The 15,883-nt window shown below is 53.0% G+C and overlaps 1 protein-coding gene across 5 annotated transcripts; it reads right to left on the bottom strand.

The window, feature by feature from the left end:
* Positions 1-2,083: 2,083 nt before the first annotated feature.
* Positions 2,084-10,368, bottom strand: Islr2 (immunoglobulin superfamily containing leucine rich repeat 2). Of its 5 annotated transcripts, none has more exons than XM_076925540.1 (3): positions 10,016-10,368; positions 7,075-7,167; positions 2,084-5,744 (listed from the first exon to the last, which is right to left on the bottom strand). In XM_076925540.1, exon 3 carries the CDS (start codon positions 5,737-5,739, stop codon positions 3,499-3,501), a length of 2,241 nt encoding a protein of 746 aa, XP_076781655.1. In that variant the 5' UTR covers positions 5,740-5,744; positions 7,075-7,167; positions 10,016-10,368; the 3' UTR covers positions 2,084-3,498. The 5 variants fall into 5 exon arrangements, with proteins under 5 accessions (XP_076781655.1, XP_076781656.1, XP_076781657.1 ...); XM_076925541.1 differs by lacking the exon at positions 10,016-10,368 and adding an exon at positions 7,735-8,060; XM_076925542.1 differs by lacking the exon at positions 10,016-10,368 and adding an exon at positions 7,694-7,749.
* Positions 10,369-15,883: the final 5,515 nt, after the last annotated feature.

Raw genomic sequence — 15,883 nt, 5'->3', positions numbered from 1 at the left:
AACAATGGGCTCGTTGGCGAGTATAAATAGTGACTTCCCCAGCTCTGGAAAAGACAGGTGGACCTATGAATTGAACCTCAAGTGGGTAGCTGAGTCAGAACAGCTGGTGAGAGAACGAGGGGAAAGACGGGTGAGAATGATAGCATAAAATTGGCTTGGAGCTTTAGGAGGAAGGCAGAGGCTAAGGGCGGAGCTTTAGGGGGAAGGCAGAGGCTAAGGGCCAATCTGCGCATGTGCAAACATATGACCAGTCACTAGAGAGCTCCTTCAAGGGCCCCATATCTATGTGCACCGTCAGCAGATAGCCCCAGCATCCTGGACCCCTGGCCTCTGCACCTACCTGTCCTATTCTATGAGCAGAACCGGCAGATCTCTGGCCTAGGGAGCATCCAGCCTAACTGAGCAGTGTCTGCTTCTCTGATTGAGAGCTTGGCCCCAGACAGAGGTTTGAATGCTCGGCTTCCCCTGTTCCTTCTACGCTGACCACTCAGGCTTTCTGGGGGTCTTAAAAGAACTCCCAGTCCTTGGGATGGAAAAGAACAGGAAGTAGCCTTTTTCCCACTGCAGACCCATGACCAGAGGACTTGGCCCAGCCAAACCTGTATCCAGGTGCTATTCTGTATGTAGATCCTTGAACCAGTCCTGGGAATTAAGCCAGTCCCTGTCCCTACCCAGATGTGGGATTAGTCTTCCTGAAAGATGGAATTCCTGATACTGAGTGGGCTGTGGGAAGGGATTTGGCAGGGAGTTAGTACATCCTGAGGCTAGGATGAAATGCTGGCTGTCTGACCTGGGCCTGGTCTGCATCCTACACTAGTCCAAGACCTAGCAGCAAGAAGGAAGAGGAGGAAGAGGAGGAAGAGGAGGAGGAGGAGCAGGAGGAGGAGGAGGTGAAGGAGGAGGAACGGAATTTTTAAATTTAATCCTTCATGTCTCTTCATTCATTCTCATGTTCCTTTCCAATAACTTCTAGCCCTTTCCAGGTACTGATGAAACCCACAGGAAGCTCAACCTCAGTGCATTGGCTGGTGAGGAGTGCAACATCCAGTCTTGATCTCCACCCCTTGTCTCCCAGTCTCCATGTATAGAATAATCGTAGAACAATTAAGTCAGTGTGATTTCAGAACTGATTCGGTGTTGTACCACCTCAGCAACCCCTGACAGCTGCCTATACATTACCATCACTGGTTGAACACTCCCAACCACCCTAGAAACACACACACACTCTTACACACACTCACACACCACACTCACATACACACACATACACATACTCACACATACACACATTCACATATACATACACACTGACACATACACTCACACATATACACACACTCACACAGACACTGACACATACACTCACCATACACACACACACACATACAAACACACATACACACTGACTTCAGATTAAACGTGCCACCTTGTCCAGTGGAGTTAGCTTCAGGCAACCTTTCACTTTCTGCAATCGCCTGCCTGGTCTGAAATGCGTGGTGTGATGTCTCTCTGCAAACCACAACAAGCAGTCCGACCTCTAGGAAATTTCCTCCCCAGGCTTTCCCTTGCCCCCCCCCACTCTGTCTTTCCAGAGAACTCAAAAGGTGGTGCTGAGAAACAAAACACAGAGAGAGAGAGAGAGAGGGAGAGGGAGAGGGAGAGGGAGAGGGAGAGGGAGAGGGAGAGGGAGAGGGAGAGGGAGAGGGAGAGGGAGAGGGAGAGGGAGAGGGAGAGGGAGAGAGAGAGAGAGAGAGAGAGAGAGAGAGAGAGAAACCCAAGTACACCAACAGTCTCAACCCAAAGAGAACAGTGAACACTGCTTTCTCCAGTGCCCCTTGCTCCTTGAGAGCCCTCCCTGTTCTCTGACAGCCTCCACCTACCTCGAGCGGTTTTCCTTCTCCAGCCAGGAGCTGAAAAGCCCCCAAGGGTTAGGGGCAAACTCCTGGAAAAATCACTTGAGCACCAGGCAAATGCCAAAGGAATCCCAAAAGGCACCTTCGGTGGTTTCGGCCTTCAACCCTCAGCCTCCTTCCTTTGTTGTCCCCTGACTTCCCACCCGACCCCAAAAATTCACCGAGTCCTGTTCAAATCGATTGTTTTATTGACAGTTTACATACAGAAGCATTTAGAAAAGGACGTGGGTTTCGGGGTCAACTCCTCCCCGGGCCACCCACGTTTGTGCTGCACTTCGCCCAGAGCCAGAGCCTTGGTCCAGACGCCTGAAACCCCACCCCCTGATGGTTTCCTAAAAGAACTAAAACCTGACCCCACCCAAGTCCCTCGCTGCTCCCGCCCCCTCCCTCCCTCCTTCCTCGTCCACCTGCCCACCCGCTCACCCCTCGTCCCCCTACACTACACCGTCACACTTTACAGGACACGGAAGTCTATAGCCCACGCTCGGCGGGGACTACACGCTGGGCAAAGTCTATTTTCCTGGAAGGAGGAGCGACGCGAGGAAATAGGGTGTCCCTCCCCGACTTCTCACCCCGCTGCTGCCACGCTCAGGCCTAAGACGAGCCCGCCAGTGAGATGCGCCCGGGGAGTCACAGCTCCCTGCGCTCCCAGCACGCTCCTGCTGGGGTCTGGACCCCATGGAGTTGCAAGAGCCACTGTGGCACGCACTAACCTCTAGCATCTGCAAAACATTGACAACGAAACTGGCCGGGGAACCAAGACGGCACCCTGCGAGGAAAAGGGGTGCGCAGTCCGGGAGCGCTTGAAATTAGGAGAGAGCCGGAAGAAAACAGATTCCGACTCTCACACCTGACACACTCACACCCAATTTCCCAGAAGGTGGGAAGGGGATATTAGCACCAGACCCAGAAATGTCGCTGTTTTTTAAAACAACGAAAATAAGAAAATCAGTGCGCTGAGTTGAAAGGCCTACCAGGACCCTAGCTTGGCTCTAACTAAACAGAAATGGGGTGGGGTTAGGGATGGGGGGACGCGCGCATTTGGATCATTATAGGAAAGGAGAGTTGAGAATAAAAATTAGCGAGCTTCTGGCACATGCAACCTTGAAAAGGCAGAGTGGGATCAAGGTGAGAGCCACAGCGCTCCACGCTGGGTACCTGTCCCGGGGATCCCGGGCAAACGCCGGACAAACCCCATTATTATCACTAGATGTGGCCAACGCGACTGGCGTGGCGCGTTCTCCTTGCCTCCAATTTCCACCGGATGGAGTGCGCGATGAATTTCGCTGATCGTCGGCGTGGAATGGAAGGCATAGACGGTTTCTAGCCGCCCATGGGTGGTGTCTTAGAGGAGGTAGGAGCCTGACTCTGTGCTTTGGGTAGGGATAGGGATTCAAACTCGCCAAGAGAATGATCATTGAATTCGGCCCACTCCTAGAAATGCCTAGTAGTGACCCCTGGGGAGGGCTAAGGAGGCAGAGTAACTGAAGGGTGGGGCGGGGTCCCGTGAGGGTGGTAAAGTCCTGCCATCCCTAGGCTACGAGATACCCAAGGTGGAGGTGGGCAGGCCAGGCGTACTGGGGGCTCAGCCCGCTGTCTGCCTATAGTTGCCGTTTATCTCCTGGGCGATGTTGACTGCTTCCGCTCCCAGGGGCAGCCGATCGCTGTACTCAGAGCCAGCCTCGAACTCCTCTTGGTTAGCCTTAGACTGAGACTCCACCAATGAGCAACCCGCCAGGCTTTCCTCTCTCTGAAGGTCCCCGCTTGGGTCCCCCTGCTCCACATCTTCATCCAGACCTTCTTCCGGGACCTCCTCTGGCTCCTCACCTCCCGCCTCTCCACGGGCAGGGTAGCTTTTCTCAGACTCAAGGTATGAGGCGCGCGGGTCGAAATCCGCAGCAATGCGTTTCTCCATAGGGTCCGGAGCCTGTGGCCGCAGGATTAAACGATAGGGTTTGCCCGGATGTTTGGCCAGCAGATGGCAGCAGGCGGCACCCAGCAGGGGCACGGTGGCCAGCACCAGGAGAAAAACGCTCACGGTCACTATAACTAGCAGGGACGGCAATTCTTTCTTGGTGGAAAACACCACTTGCACATGGCACGTCTCGCCCGCCAGTGCCAAGCATACGGAGTAGTTGGTACCAGGCCGGAGGCCACGAAACCAGTAGGCATTGACCCCCTCCTCCACTCGTGACCACTGAACTGCCGTGCCACCCCCTGCAGGACACAGATAGAGTAGGCGCAGTGGCCTCCTCCCGGGCCGCCGCGCTCCGCTAGCACCATCTGGCCCAGGGCCCCAACGCGCAGCAAGAGGCGTCAGTTGCACCCGAGCCTCACGCTCTGCTACATCCAGTGCGATGACGCCCAACTCAAAAACGTGAGGCTTGAGATCTGAGCTCTGGTTGAATGCATGGTTAGACACATAGCGAGAGGGGTCCCCATGGCCACAGTGTTTCTCCCCCATCGGATCTGCAGGGATCTGACCTCCTATCTGCTCTCCTTCATCTGTCTCCTCCAGCTCTGCCTCGATTTCACCGAGGACGCTGACTCGGGCCAGACCTTGGCCTTTGGTTTTGCCTTCAGGCTTGAAGGGCAGGACGCTGTTGCTACGGCCCTTAGTGGTGGTCTTGCGCTCAGAGGTCGGGGCCTGCGCATCAGGTTCTTCCCCTGTTCCAGGAGCGTGTTTTGGCGGCCCCACTGCAGCCACCGTCACCCGTAAGGACGTTGAGTTGGTGCCCAGCTCATTGTGTGCACGACAAGTGTAGATGCCTGCCTCTTTGGCACTCAGGAGGGGCACCAACAGAGAGCCATTTGCGAGGGCCAAGAAGCGCGGGGTGGCCGGAGGCGCTGGCCAAGCAGGTGCTGGAGTCGGGGTTGGCGCTTCAGTCTGCGTAGGCAGGTCCTCATCTCCGTCACCCTCCCCATCCTCTACTTGATCTCCTCCATCTTCTTCCTTGCTGAGAACCGGTGGCATTAAGACTACAGTGCCACCGGGGATCTGAAGTTGCCATTGCAGGCGGGGTGTAGGGTGGCCTTCGGCGACGCAGTGTAACATGAAAGCCAAGCCTGCGCGCAGAGGAGTGCCAGGCGCCTCAGGCGGCGGCTCTGCGCTCAGACGCACGCTGGGCGGTGCGCAGGGCAGGGCGGGCAGGCGGTGCACTGGCACGCCCTGCAGCTCAGGGGGCGAGGCGCACGCTATAGAATCGGGCTCCGGTAAGGAGACCCGGGTGCTCGCCGCCCAGGCCTGCAGCCACACGAGACCACAGCTGCAGTGGAAGGGGTTGTGATAGAGTTGCAGGTGTGACAGCGCGCTTAGTGCGTCGAACGTGCCGGGCTCCAGGGTACGCAGCCGGTTGTTGTTGATGCGTAGGGAGCGGAGGTCCGGGAGCGCGCCGAGTGCATCCCGGGGCAGCGATCCCAGGCGGTTGTGGTTCATTTTCAGCAGCTGCAGCGCGCTCAAGTTACGAAGGTCGCTCCAAGGGAAGTTGGATATGAGGTTGTGGCTTAGGTCGAGGTTCTTGAGCTGACTCAGCACTGCCAATGCCCCTGACTCTACGGTGCGCACCTCACTGTGAGCCAGCCACAGCGAAGTGACCTGCGTGACGTTGACGAAGGCCCCCCGCCTTAGCACCGTAATCTTGTTGGCAGACAGACTAAGCGTGGTCACGTTGGCTGGCAGTCCTTCTGGGACCTCGCGCAGCTCCTTGTAGGCACAGTCTGCAAACTGGTGGGCGTACTTGTCAACACAGGCGCAAGGCTCGGGACACGCTCTGATCACTCCTAGCAAAGCCCAGGCCAAACACAGGGCTCCAAAGGGCCCCATCATGGCTCCTGCAGAGGGAAGTCAAGGTGTCAAGGTGAAGGGGGAGACGGTCACTTGTGCCACACCTCTCTCCCCTCCCCCTCCCCAAGAAATTCTACCTGCTACACCTATGTATCCAGAAACCTTGGGTACTAACTGAATGAAGCCCAGTGAAAGTCTGCAGATTTAATGAAGGCGTGTTTTCAGAAACTGTCTTGTTCCTTCAGAGGGCTTGGAGCATCCTCTCCCCAGCCCCCATCTATCCGGATACTCAGCTGGAGCTGCCCGCTCCAAAGCATCCAATGCCTGTGGTCTGCATTGGGCCCCACACGGATCCTTCTTTCTCGATGTTCATTTAACTCGGTGGTGAAATGGAGATGCAGAAAGATTTTCCGTTCATGACTAACTAACTGTCTTCTCTGGAATCCTTTGTCCCACGCACAGCACTTGCACACACTTCCTTACAAGCAACAACAGCGCAAACAAAAACTCAGGCATCTCCCTGCTGCCTCCCACTACAAGGCACCGAGACTCTACCAGGAGCTTCACAATGAGTTATAAAGACACAAAAACACGGGCACCCAGACATCTACACAATATACCCTGGAGGCCTCATTGTTCTCTCAACTCAATGCAGCTCTGCCACAGTGTTCTCTACCGGGAAGCAGAGCACTTTTCTGTGCACAGTAGAACTGACAGACACAGGGACAAGTCCTCATGTAAACCAGCCCTCATGTAAACTCAGAGACATAGATGCTACACTGCCCTCCTCTGAGACCAAACCACTAGCCGATGAGCACCATGGAGAACTTGTGAGGTGTGGTGTGAGGGTCTAGGCAGCCTCCACCCACTTATGCCTTCTAGCCTCCCTGCCCTGGGCTGCAACTCCCCTCAGGGGAGAGTCACAACTGCTCAACCATTCTTCCATCCGAGAAGAAAATTCTCCCCCCCCCCCCCCATGCCTATAGCAGGCATGATGAGGAGACAGTCACTGGATTCCACAGAGCCCACCCAGGTGAATCCCTCTGCCACAGGTTTTTACAGGACAGCCTCTAGCTAATAAAGCCGGAGACAGTCCTAGGTTCTATACTTCTCTCTAGAGCGCCAAGATGCCTGAGTGTACCGCCTATCTCTAGACACACAAATACATGAACACAGACTCCCTGCCCCCCACTCCCACCCAACCTGAGACTCGGAAGAACCTCTCCTACACCCCATCTCTGAGGTTAGCGGGTCCCCTTCTTGCGTTTGCTCCTAAGGAGGTACCTCCCTTTCCTGTTCCTCCCAGACAGCCACCCAACCCTGGCTACGCTGGACCGATCCTGTGGGCTGGGGTTGTGGGCTCGGTCCACTGCTTACCTGGTGCTCTCTGACTTGCAGTGTGCTGTCTTCGGGCTGCAAGCCTTTCTCCAGACACAGGTGACAGTCTAAGGGAGCTTCTGGCATCTGTTGCTGTGGCGGTGGAGAGAAAAGAGGTAGTGCGTTAAAAAGAACTCCCCTTGGTCCCGAAATCCTACTTCAATTTTTTCCCTTTCTTATCTGTTCGCCCTACTTCTCGATGATTACAGGTTTGAGAGCGGTCGCGCGCCCCCGGGCTCAGCGGGGACGCGCACAGTCTCCCACCTCGTGCCGCGTTTACATTTGATAAAGCCATAGAGATCCTCTGCTCACCCCAGGCTGGGTCCTGTCGGTCTCAAGGGGCTCCATATGCCCATAACCCTAGGCTCCGCCCCTTCCAGCCCACCGTACCCCTATAACCCATTTTCTATTTCTCCCAACATTTACACATCCGATGACATTGTCACACTTCCTCGTTATGCCTCCAAACCCCTCCCCAGCACACACACACACACAAACCTCTCCACATGACCTTCACAGGTTAGAACTACCCGTCAACATGTAATAATCGCGTCAACGCTCTAAGTTCTCCCTACCTTCACACACATTTTCCCGAGCACACCTTCACTCGAACACTCACCGTTCTCTTTTGCGCGCACACAAATATCCACGCTCACTCACCCTCACGCGCCCGTCCCGCCAGCGCCCGCGAGCTTCGCTCCTAATTGAATGCGAGCCGTTCTACGCCCCGCAACACGTGAGACAAACCATCTTTGAGGAATTTGGGAGAAAGAAAAGCATAAGACTGGAGGGGTGTGTCTTTGCCTTTAAACACTTTTTTTTTCTCCCCAAAGCAAGCAGTGGCGCAGAAAGACCTCCAGCAGGACCTGCTGAACTGCGATGCCTGGCTCTCCCGGACCCTTTCCTCCTGGTGGCTGGTGGCTGCTAGCCTCCCCCTCCCCGAAGCCTCGTTCAACACGATGCATAATTGATAGTGTTAGCAGAACGCCTCACCCTCTCTGTCATTTTTTTTTTTTTGCCTGTATCTCAGCAGATACAAATCCTAGCTCCCCTCCACCCCCAATCACCGCCAGACTAACTCGCCAGATGAGTAGGCGCAGCCCTGCAGGGTGCGCGGAGAGGAGACGCCCACCTCCCCTGCCCAGCGCAGACACTGCTCAGACTCTTCAGCCTGAACTCCACGCTCGGGTCTTTTGTGGAAAAACCAGTGCGTGCACTCTACTGCCCGTGGGCTACCTAGTGCTCACAGTGGGGTGGCTGCCTTCTGAGCTCCTAAAATACTAGGTTGAACTCACCCAAGTGTCTCACCCTGCCCTTGCTTGCTGCAGGCTAATAGGGCACCGAGGTGGCCACTGATAGTGGCGACAGGGACCCGGATAGTTTCAAAAAGACGTTTGCTCCTCTTGAGTGTTGTGGACTAGAGACTTCCGACCCCTGAGCGTTTCCTGCACCCCCACTCCTCAGTATCCTTTCAGGATCTCTAGCCAGCATGCCATCAACCCCTGCACGCTTACACACAACACACACACACACACACACACACACACACACACACACTGTTAAAGCCTAGGCAGCAGCCACCGCCCTGCCATCACACACCCTCGTGTAACAGCTGGCCTCAGCAGACGCGGGACTGGCTGTTCTCTTTGGCAAACCCTGGACATTTCTTTTAGTGACAAGCAGGAAGATTTCAAGGGATGTCTAGGCATTTGACTAAAACGTATCATCTCACTCCCCCGTCTGTGGCATCCCAGGAGACAGAGCTGCTAGCCAGAACTGGTAAGGGGGCATAGGTTTTGAGAGACACATAGAGTTCCCTCCTTCTCTTTCATAAACACTGTAATACTGGGGTGCTTGTGTTCTCTCAGCCCTCATCAGAGTCAGCCTTCTGTCTTGGTTGGATGGCAGTGTGTTTGGGGCCTCTGCAGAGATCAATACCCCGATTTGAGTGTTAAGCATTTTAATGAACTGGGGGGGGGGGGGCGCAGAGAGATGCAGGAAGAACACTGCATTTAAAGGGACCACCCGTCAGGGTTTCTTTGTAAATTAAATATGAACACACTGGTGTGTGCACACTTTGGTCCCTCCTTCTTTTCTACTCCTGGCTGCCGGCTGCTGGGACCTCCACAAGCTCAGCCAATTTCGGAATCTAGAACTTCATCACACCTGCTCGGGCCTGGAAACCCCACAGACCGGGAAGAGAGTGCTTGAGCGGTCCAGGGAAGATGTCTTTGAGAAGGGGGGGGGGTGAGAACTCTGACTCCTTCCTGCCTGAAATTCTGCATGTCTGAGGCTGTCCAGCGCAAGGCTCTAACCTGGGACAAGGCCGCGGAGGGTCGGAACAGCCGGCCCGATATCAACTTCTTTGTCTGCAAAGCAAGAAGAATGAATGTCCTGTCGCATTGTTCTAGCAACCTTGGGGGGTGGAGGACAGGGGGTGCCTTGCACCAGAAGAGGGTGTGGCAGCAAAGGGTCTAAGACTTTGTGCTCTGGGGTGGAGAGTCCTGAGGACTTTCCTGGTGGGAGGGAGAAAGACGCAAGGCGTGGACTTTCCTCCGCCAGTGGACACCCACTCATCCGATTTTCACTTCCAGTCAGCTCTTTTTTGAGTTTGGAGGGACTCAAGCCTGCCGAGGGAGAACTTAGAAGGAGCGAAGGGCCGAGGGCTGGAAGAAAGAATGGGCTCGTGAGCTCCCTCGGACCGTGGGGACGTGCAGGCGTGTCTGGAGTAAACTCTCCGAACTCTGGCTTTCTTCCCCAGAGAAGCCGAAGCCTGGGGACTCTCTGTGGAGAGGGCGGTCCCAGCGTCTGCAGGATAGTTTAAGGGCGTGGCGACCACGCTGGCTGAGGTACTGATTCCCGTGGATCCGGGCTTCCCACCCACTCTCCCGAAAAATGCTTCTGTTGCCCGAATTTGCACCAGGGAGGAGACATCCCTTACCCCTTCTTCAACCCTGCAGAACCTAGTGCCGGTCCAGACAAGGCCAGCCGGAGTCGCCTCTAGCAGCGTCCGCAGGGTCTCCCTCCGGTAGGAGCTGCAATTCCTGATTCAACCACTGAGCACTGCTAGAAGACCACAGGCAGAGCCCTGGCGCCGCCCAGAATTGCCGTCGATTGCTTTTAATGTTAATAATAATAGTGACCTAGGGAAGGAGAGCCGGGCGTAGAAACACTTCTCACCTCCCAGCCCTGTCCTAGGGCTCTGATCTTTAAAGGAACGAGTGTTTAATCAGGTGAGTGGAATACATGTGGAGGAAAAGAGCGACAGGAAGTTGCCAAGCTTGAAAAAACAGAGGGCTCCAGATTCAGAATCTGTCCAGTTCAGTCAGGGTCAAGCTTTTGACCAAGCTGAAATCCTGACTCTAGACAAACGCAGAGGCCCAAAGCTAACGCCCCTGGACTGTTTTGTGGATTGACCTCCACAAACTTCAACCTTGAGGTCCCAGATAGTCCTGGCGGTGGGAGTGCTGAAACCGAAGCCTCCACGGACATGCTCCTTCCCGGCGCTAGGTCCGCGAAGATCTGGGGTTCAACCCTAGTCCCCGCGCGCCCCCTGCTGGATACTGCCTGCAGAACGCAGAGGCAAGGCCTTGACCTTGAAGGGATGGTGCGAGTCGGCCTGGGCACCAAAGAGAGTTCTCCCCGGGGCTTTGCAGTGCTGTTGGGAAATGCTATCATGGGGGGCGGGGGAGGGGCGCTTAACCAAAACCTTCGAGTTTTCTCTTGGTATACCCAGCCTGCGCCCCCATGAAAACACAATCGGCCCTCCTTATTCTAACAGGTCTGGCCAGTTCGTGGGTCACTGGTTCCCAGTGCCTGGAATCCACCAGGGCACCACTCTTCCTGCCAGTCAGTCGAGTCAATTGGTGAGCACAGTTGCACTGGCAAGAAAGCTTCCATCATACTTCCCTGGCCCTGGCCGGGAGCGCCTTCTCTTGCAGGCCTGTCCCTGCCTCTCATTGCGTTACCAGAGGCCTCTAAAATGTCTCTGAGCTGACAAAGGAAACTTATTGGCCTTAAGCCGGCCGAGAGTCGGGGAATAAAACTGAAGGAATAGGTGTTTGACGAAAGGTTTAGAACAGGTAGTGTGTGCAGGATTCTGCAGCAGCTGCTCGGTCGTGCACCCTTGTCTTTTAATGTGGCACGTGGATGATTTGATGGACTTGTCAAGGGGTGTAAGAAATGCTTCCAAGAACAAGATGGCCTGGCATCAGCAGCCTGCTCGGGACATCTTCCCTCCAGCTCCCCTACATCCAGAAGCTCTGGAACACACTGCCTCACTCTTTATAGTGCCTGCAAGTTCACACACACACACACACACACACACACACACACACACACACACACACACGTGCACGACGGGGCAGGAGATTCCAGCAAGCACTTCCACTTTCCTTTCCTAATTTTTATCAGAAAGGTCACTCCCCAGAAAAGCCAGGCCCTGTTTCTAAGCCACCACTTCTCTTTCCAGCATCAGACTCTAGCCCACACCAGCTATGGGGTCCTGGTTTAACCTCTCTGCATCTCTAAGAAATAAAGGACAGAGGCTGCAGAGATGGCCCAGCGGTTAAGAGCACTGGCTGCTCTTGCAGCAGACCTGGGTTAGACTCCCAGCACTCACATGGCAGCTCACAACTATCTGTAATTCTAGTTCCAGAGGATCCCCGACACTGGTTCTGGCCTCCCCCAGCATCGGATATAGAAGTGGTACACAGACATATCCATGAAGCCATTCACCCCTCCCCATGAAATAAAAATAAATAAATCTTTAGAAAGAATATGCTTGAGAGAATTTTCTCCTGAGGATTAAATGAACTAAGACTAAGACATTGCAAAGCACGCAGTCTGTGGTACTTGGTGCGTTGTGAAGCACATTCTCTTACCAGTTGCTGGATAGAATCAGCCACCATTGCTGTCTTAAAGACTTGGGTCTACATAGGATGAACATGCTGGCACATGCATCCCTGGTGCTTATGTCCTGCTTAGCCCACAGGGAGAAGAGCTTGGCTCTGCCCCTAAACATCTTTCTTCACCACCTGTCCCCTCTGTAAAGAGTCAGAATTGCCGGTTATTATTTGTACAGGCTTTTGGTTTCATATCCACAGCAGATTGTGATGCATGTGGCCGCCACCAGCATGCCTTCCCGGGAAGCAGGATTTGCCACCACAGCATTGGCAGAAGGTTTTTAATTAAAACCGCATTCTCTTTAAGTATTTACCGAGCTCTGGGACTTTAATTATTTTTCTAGAGAAAAACAAAAGCAAGCATACACGTTTGTGCATGAGAAGACTGTTGATTTCTGAGGAAAAACAGCAACTTGTGGCAGGTACCTGGAGGCAATGGGGAGGGGTTTCTGGAGTGGTTCAAATGAAGCCTGACATTATTAACAAACCCAGGTCTAGCCCACGACCTTCCTTCCAGGGCTTTCATTAAATTAGCTTAACACACTGCCATTGCCACGAAAATTAACGATGCCTCTTCTGGCAGTAGCTGGTGTACTTTGCCTGGGTGTGCTAATTCTGGGGACTTCTTGGAAGGCACAGCACTCTTCATGCATGGTGCCCCACTTCACCTAATGCACCAGTGGTTAGCGTGCACACCCACATGGACACAAAATTTTTTAAAACCTTAAAGAATTTAAGGGCTGAAGAGATGGCTCAGAGGTTAAAAGTAGGACCCAAGTTCAATTCCCAGTACCCACATTGGACAGGTCACAACCAACCACATATAATTCCAGCTCCAGGAAGATCTGATGGATTTGGGCTCTTCCAGGGTACCGTGACTCATGTGTGCAATCCCACACACTGATACATAAACACACATGTATCTTCTTAAAAGATAGTTGTGGGGGTTTTTTGTTTTGTTTTGGTTTGGTTTTTGGTTTTTCGAGACAGGGTTTCTATGTGTAGCCCTGACTGTCCTGGAACTCACTCTGTAGACCAGGGTGGCCTTGAACTCAGAAATCCGCCTGCCTCTGCCTCCCAAGTGCTGGGATTAAAGGCGTGTGCCACCACTGCCTGGCAAAGATAGATTTTCTTAAAGAGAAATCAGGGGCAGGATGATGCTGGGATACCATGCAAGATTCATTTGCCAATGGTAAAAGTCCCACCTTAAAGAGGAGAGACCAGTAGTCACCTTGTCATCTTGCAAAGCAGGAAAAGCAAAGCAGGCTGCAGGGCTAGTTGACTCTGTGCCTCTGCCATATCAGCAGCCCCTGGTCCCTTTCTCTTCTCTTCCCCTTAATAGGATAGCTGGCTGTGCTCCCTGAAGCTGTTAGAGGATTCTAACACAGCAGACCAGTGCTGGCTTTCTGAGGCTATAGGTGGTGACATCACATGGGGTTGTATAGCCGGACGTGTGAGCCGTGAAAACTCTGGCAACAGTAAAAGTCTTCTGAATGAACAGTGATCAAAGTTAGATCTCTACCAGAAGACGTGTTTCTAGCAATCTAGAGTAATCTAGTCTTGAGTCAATCCCAAATTTCCCCACAAGCAGGAACCCCTTCCATTAGCCAAGCTGAGGATTTGCATCTTCAAAGAAAACTAAGACAGGTCCGACTGAATTGCAGCATCTGACTATAGCCAGAAGGAGCTAGAGTCAGTATTTACATGGAGATGAGGCTGGCCTGTCCATTCTGTGACCTGTGTCAGGACTCAGGGCAGTGTGTGTTTGAGGAACTCTTTGCTGGGCATATAAACCAAAGAATCCTTCCTCTGCTTTCACAGAATTCCTGAAAGGATGAGTCTGTTCTTGGAAATGCCTCTGCTGGGATCCAAAGCTATTTTGGTAGCAGCAGACGCTGTATATTTATGAGCAGGATATGTTTATGATCTCAAAGATGTTCCTGCATGACATTACATCCTGAGCTTGTCACCCATCCATGGTAGAGAAAAGAGGCATTACACCGTTGGCTGGCGAACAAGAGGAAAAAGGCGCCAATGGTCACAAGAAGAACCTAGAGGAAGTAGAAAGTCGTGAAGGTGTCGATGGGTTTGGAGCCCTTGCCTTGCCAGTCATAGCTACTGCCACTTCTGGGTTTCCGTTCTTCTGTTTGTTCGGCTGACCTTTGTTTTTGTTTGAAAAAGTCTCATGCAGCCAGGCTGGCTGTAGTGGTTTGCATCAGATGCCCACCCCACCCCGCAAGTCTCAGGTATTTGACTACTTGGTCCCCAGTTGGTGTCTACTTGGGGGAGAATTAGGAGGTGTGGCTTTACCGGACAGTGTATGTCACTGGGGGCTATACTTTGAGGTTTCAAAAGACTCACACCATTCCCAGTGTCCTCTCTGTTTCCTGCTTGCAGTTTAAGGTATGAACTCTGGGCTTCTGTTCTTTCCTCTGCCCCCTCCAGTCTGCGACCGTGGATCCTGATTGTCAGAATAAACCATGAACACATGCCAGACCCTGACCAAGGAACTTTCCGGACCCCTAAGGCTTGCTGAAATCCCCACCCCTATGTTGAAAATACAGCCATTTCCACCTCGATGCCACGCCTAGCTCAGTCACCCAGCAACACCAGCGTCCTGATAACCAAGACGGGCAGTTTCTAGATAGTTCAACCTTGTCCGGACACACGGCTCCAGGAAGCACAGGCTGTGGGATGGACGGGCATGTGGGTTCTCCATTTAACTTTCCTTTCACTAGGTTTCTCTGTGTAGCCCTGGCTATCTTGGAACTCATTCAGTAGACCAGGCTGGCCTCAAACTCAAGATCTGCCTGCTTCTGCCTCCCAAATACTGGGATTAGATTAAAGACAGCGCCACCTGGCAAATTTTATACAAAGTTAAGGATGAGATTGGATTTCTGATCCCCCTCCCTCTGCCTCCTGGAGGGCCATGATTATGCCTGTTTAGGTGGGTGCTGGGGATCAAACCTGGAACTTTGTGTCTGCTAGGCAAACACTATCAAGTGAGCCACACTCCCAGTCCCTGGTCACTTACTCTCCTCAGGAGAGACAGAATACCACAGTTATAAGAGAAGGATCCTTATGACATTTAGCTGGCTCTGCTCAAAACTATTGGTGGGCCAGGCGGTGGTGGCGCACGCCTTTAATCCCAGCACTTGGCAGGCAGATTTCTGAGTTCGAGGCCAGCCTGGTCTACAGAGTGAGTTCCAGGACAGCCAGGGCTACACAGAGAAACCCTGTCTTGAAAAAAGCAAAAACAAAACAAACAAACAAACAAAAAACTATTGGTGGGCCCTAGAAAGGAACTTTATTATTATTATTATTATTATTATTATTATTATTATTATTATTATTTGAGATAGACTGAGATAGCCCCAAGATAGTGTGTCTCAATCGAGTAGACAGTAACAGGAGAACAAACTGTAGGCTTGCATACTGGCCCAGCCGCTGCATTAACTTCCCACTACCCAATCTTCCTGTATGAACTCCAAGTGTCCCCTCTCCTTGTTGAGGGTCCCTCTTTCCCCCCCAGAAGAGTGTCTGCCCTTCACCATTTTGAAATACACAGTCTCTCCTGTAGAGGTCAGACTGGTCTCTTCTCTACCTTCTGTCTCTTTACTCTGCCTTAGAAATCTAACAGGAAAAGTAGAAAGATGCATGCACCCAGGGTCCTTCAGGCGCCACTATTACTGAGATCTGTGTCTGGGGGTGCTGTAGTCTTAGGAGTAACTGGTTTTCAGATTGAGTTGGGCTTCTTAGGCAGGCTGTGATAGCAAGGAGATTGTCCAGAGCAAGCCCAAAGTCTCTAATCCCTTCCCTCATGCCCTCAGCAGGGTCAGCCTTTCTCTTGGCTTCTCCGTGGAGGAGCATGCTTTATCACTCAAGGTCGTTGGAACACTTAGACC

Source organism: Arvicanthis niloticus, chromosome 26 (assembly GCF_011762505.2).
Source record: "Arvicanthis niloticus isolate mArvNil1 chromosome 26, mArvNil1.pat.X, whole genome shotgun sequence".
Taxonomy (NCBI): domain Eukaryota; kingdom Metazoa; phylum Chordata; class Mammalia; order Rodentia; family Muridae; genus Arvicanthis; species Arvicanthis niloticus.
This window is presented reverse-complemented; position numbering and strand designations above follow the sequence as displayed.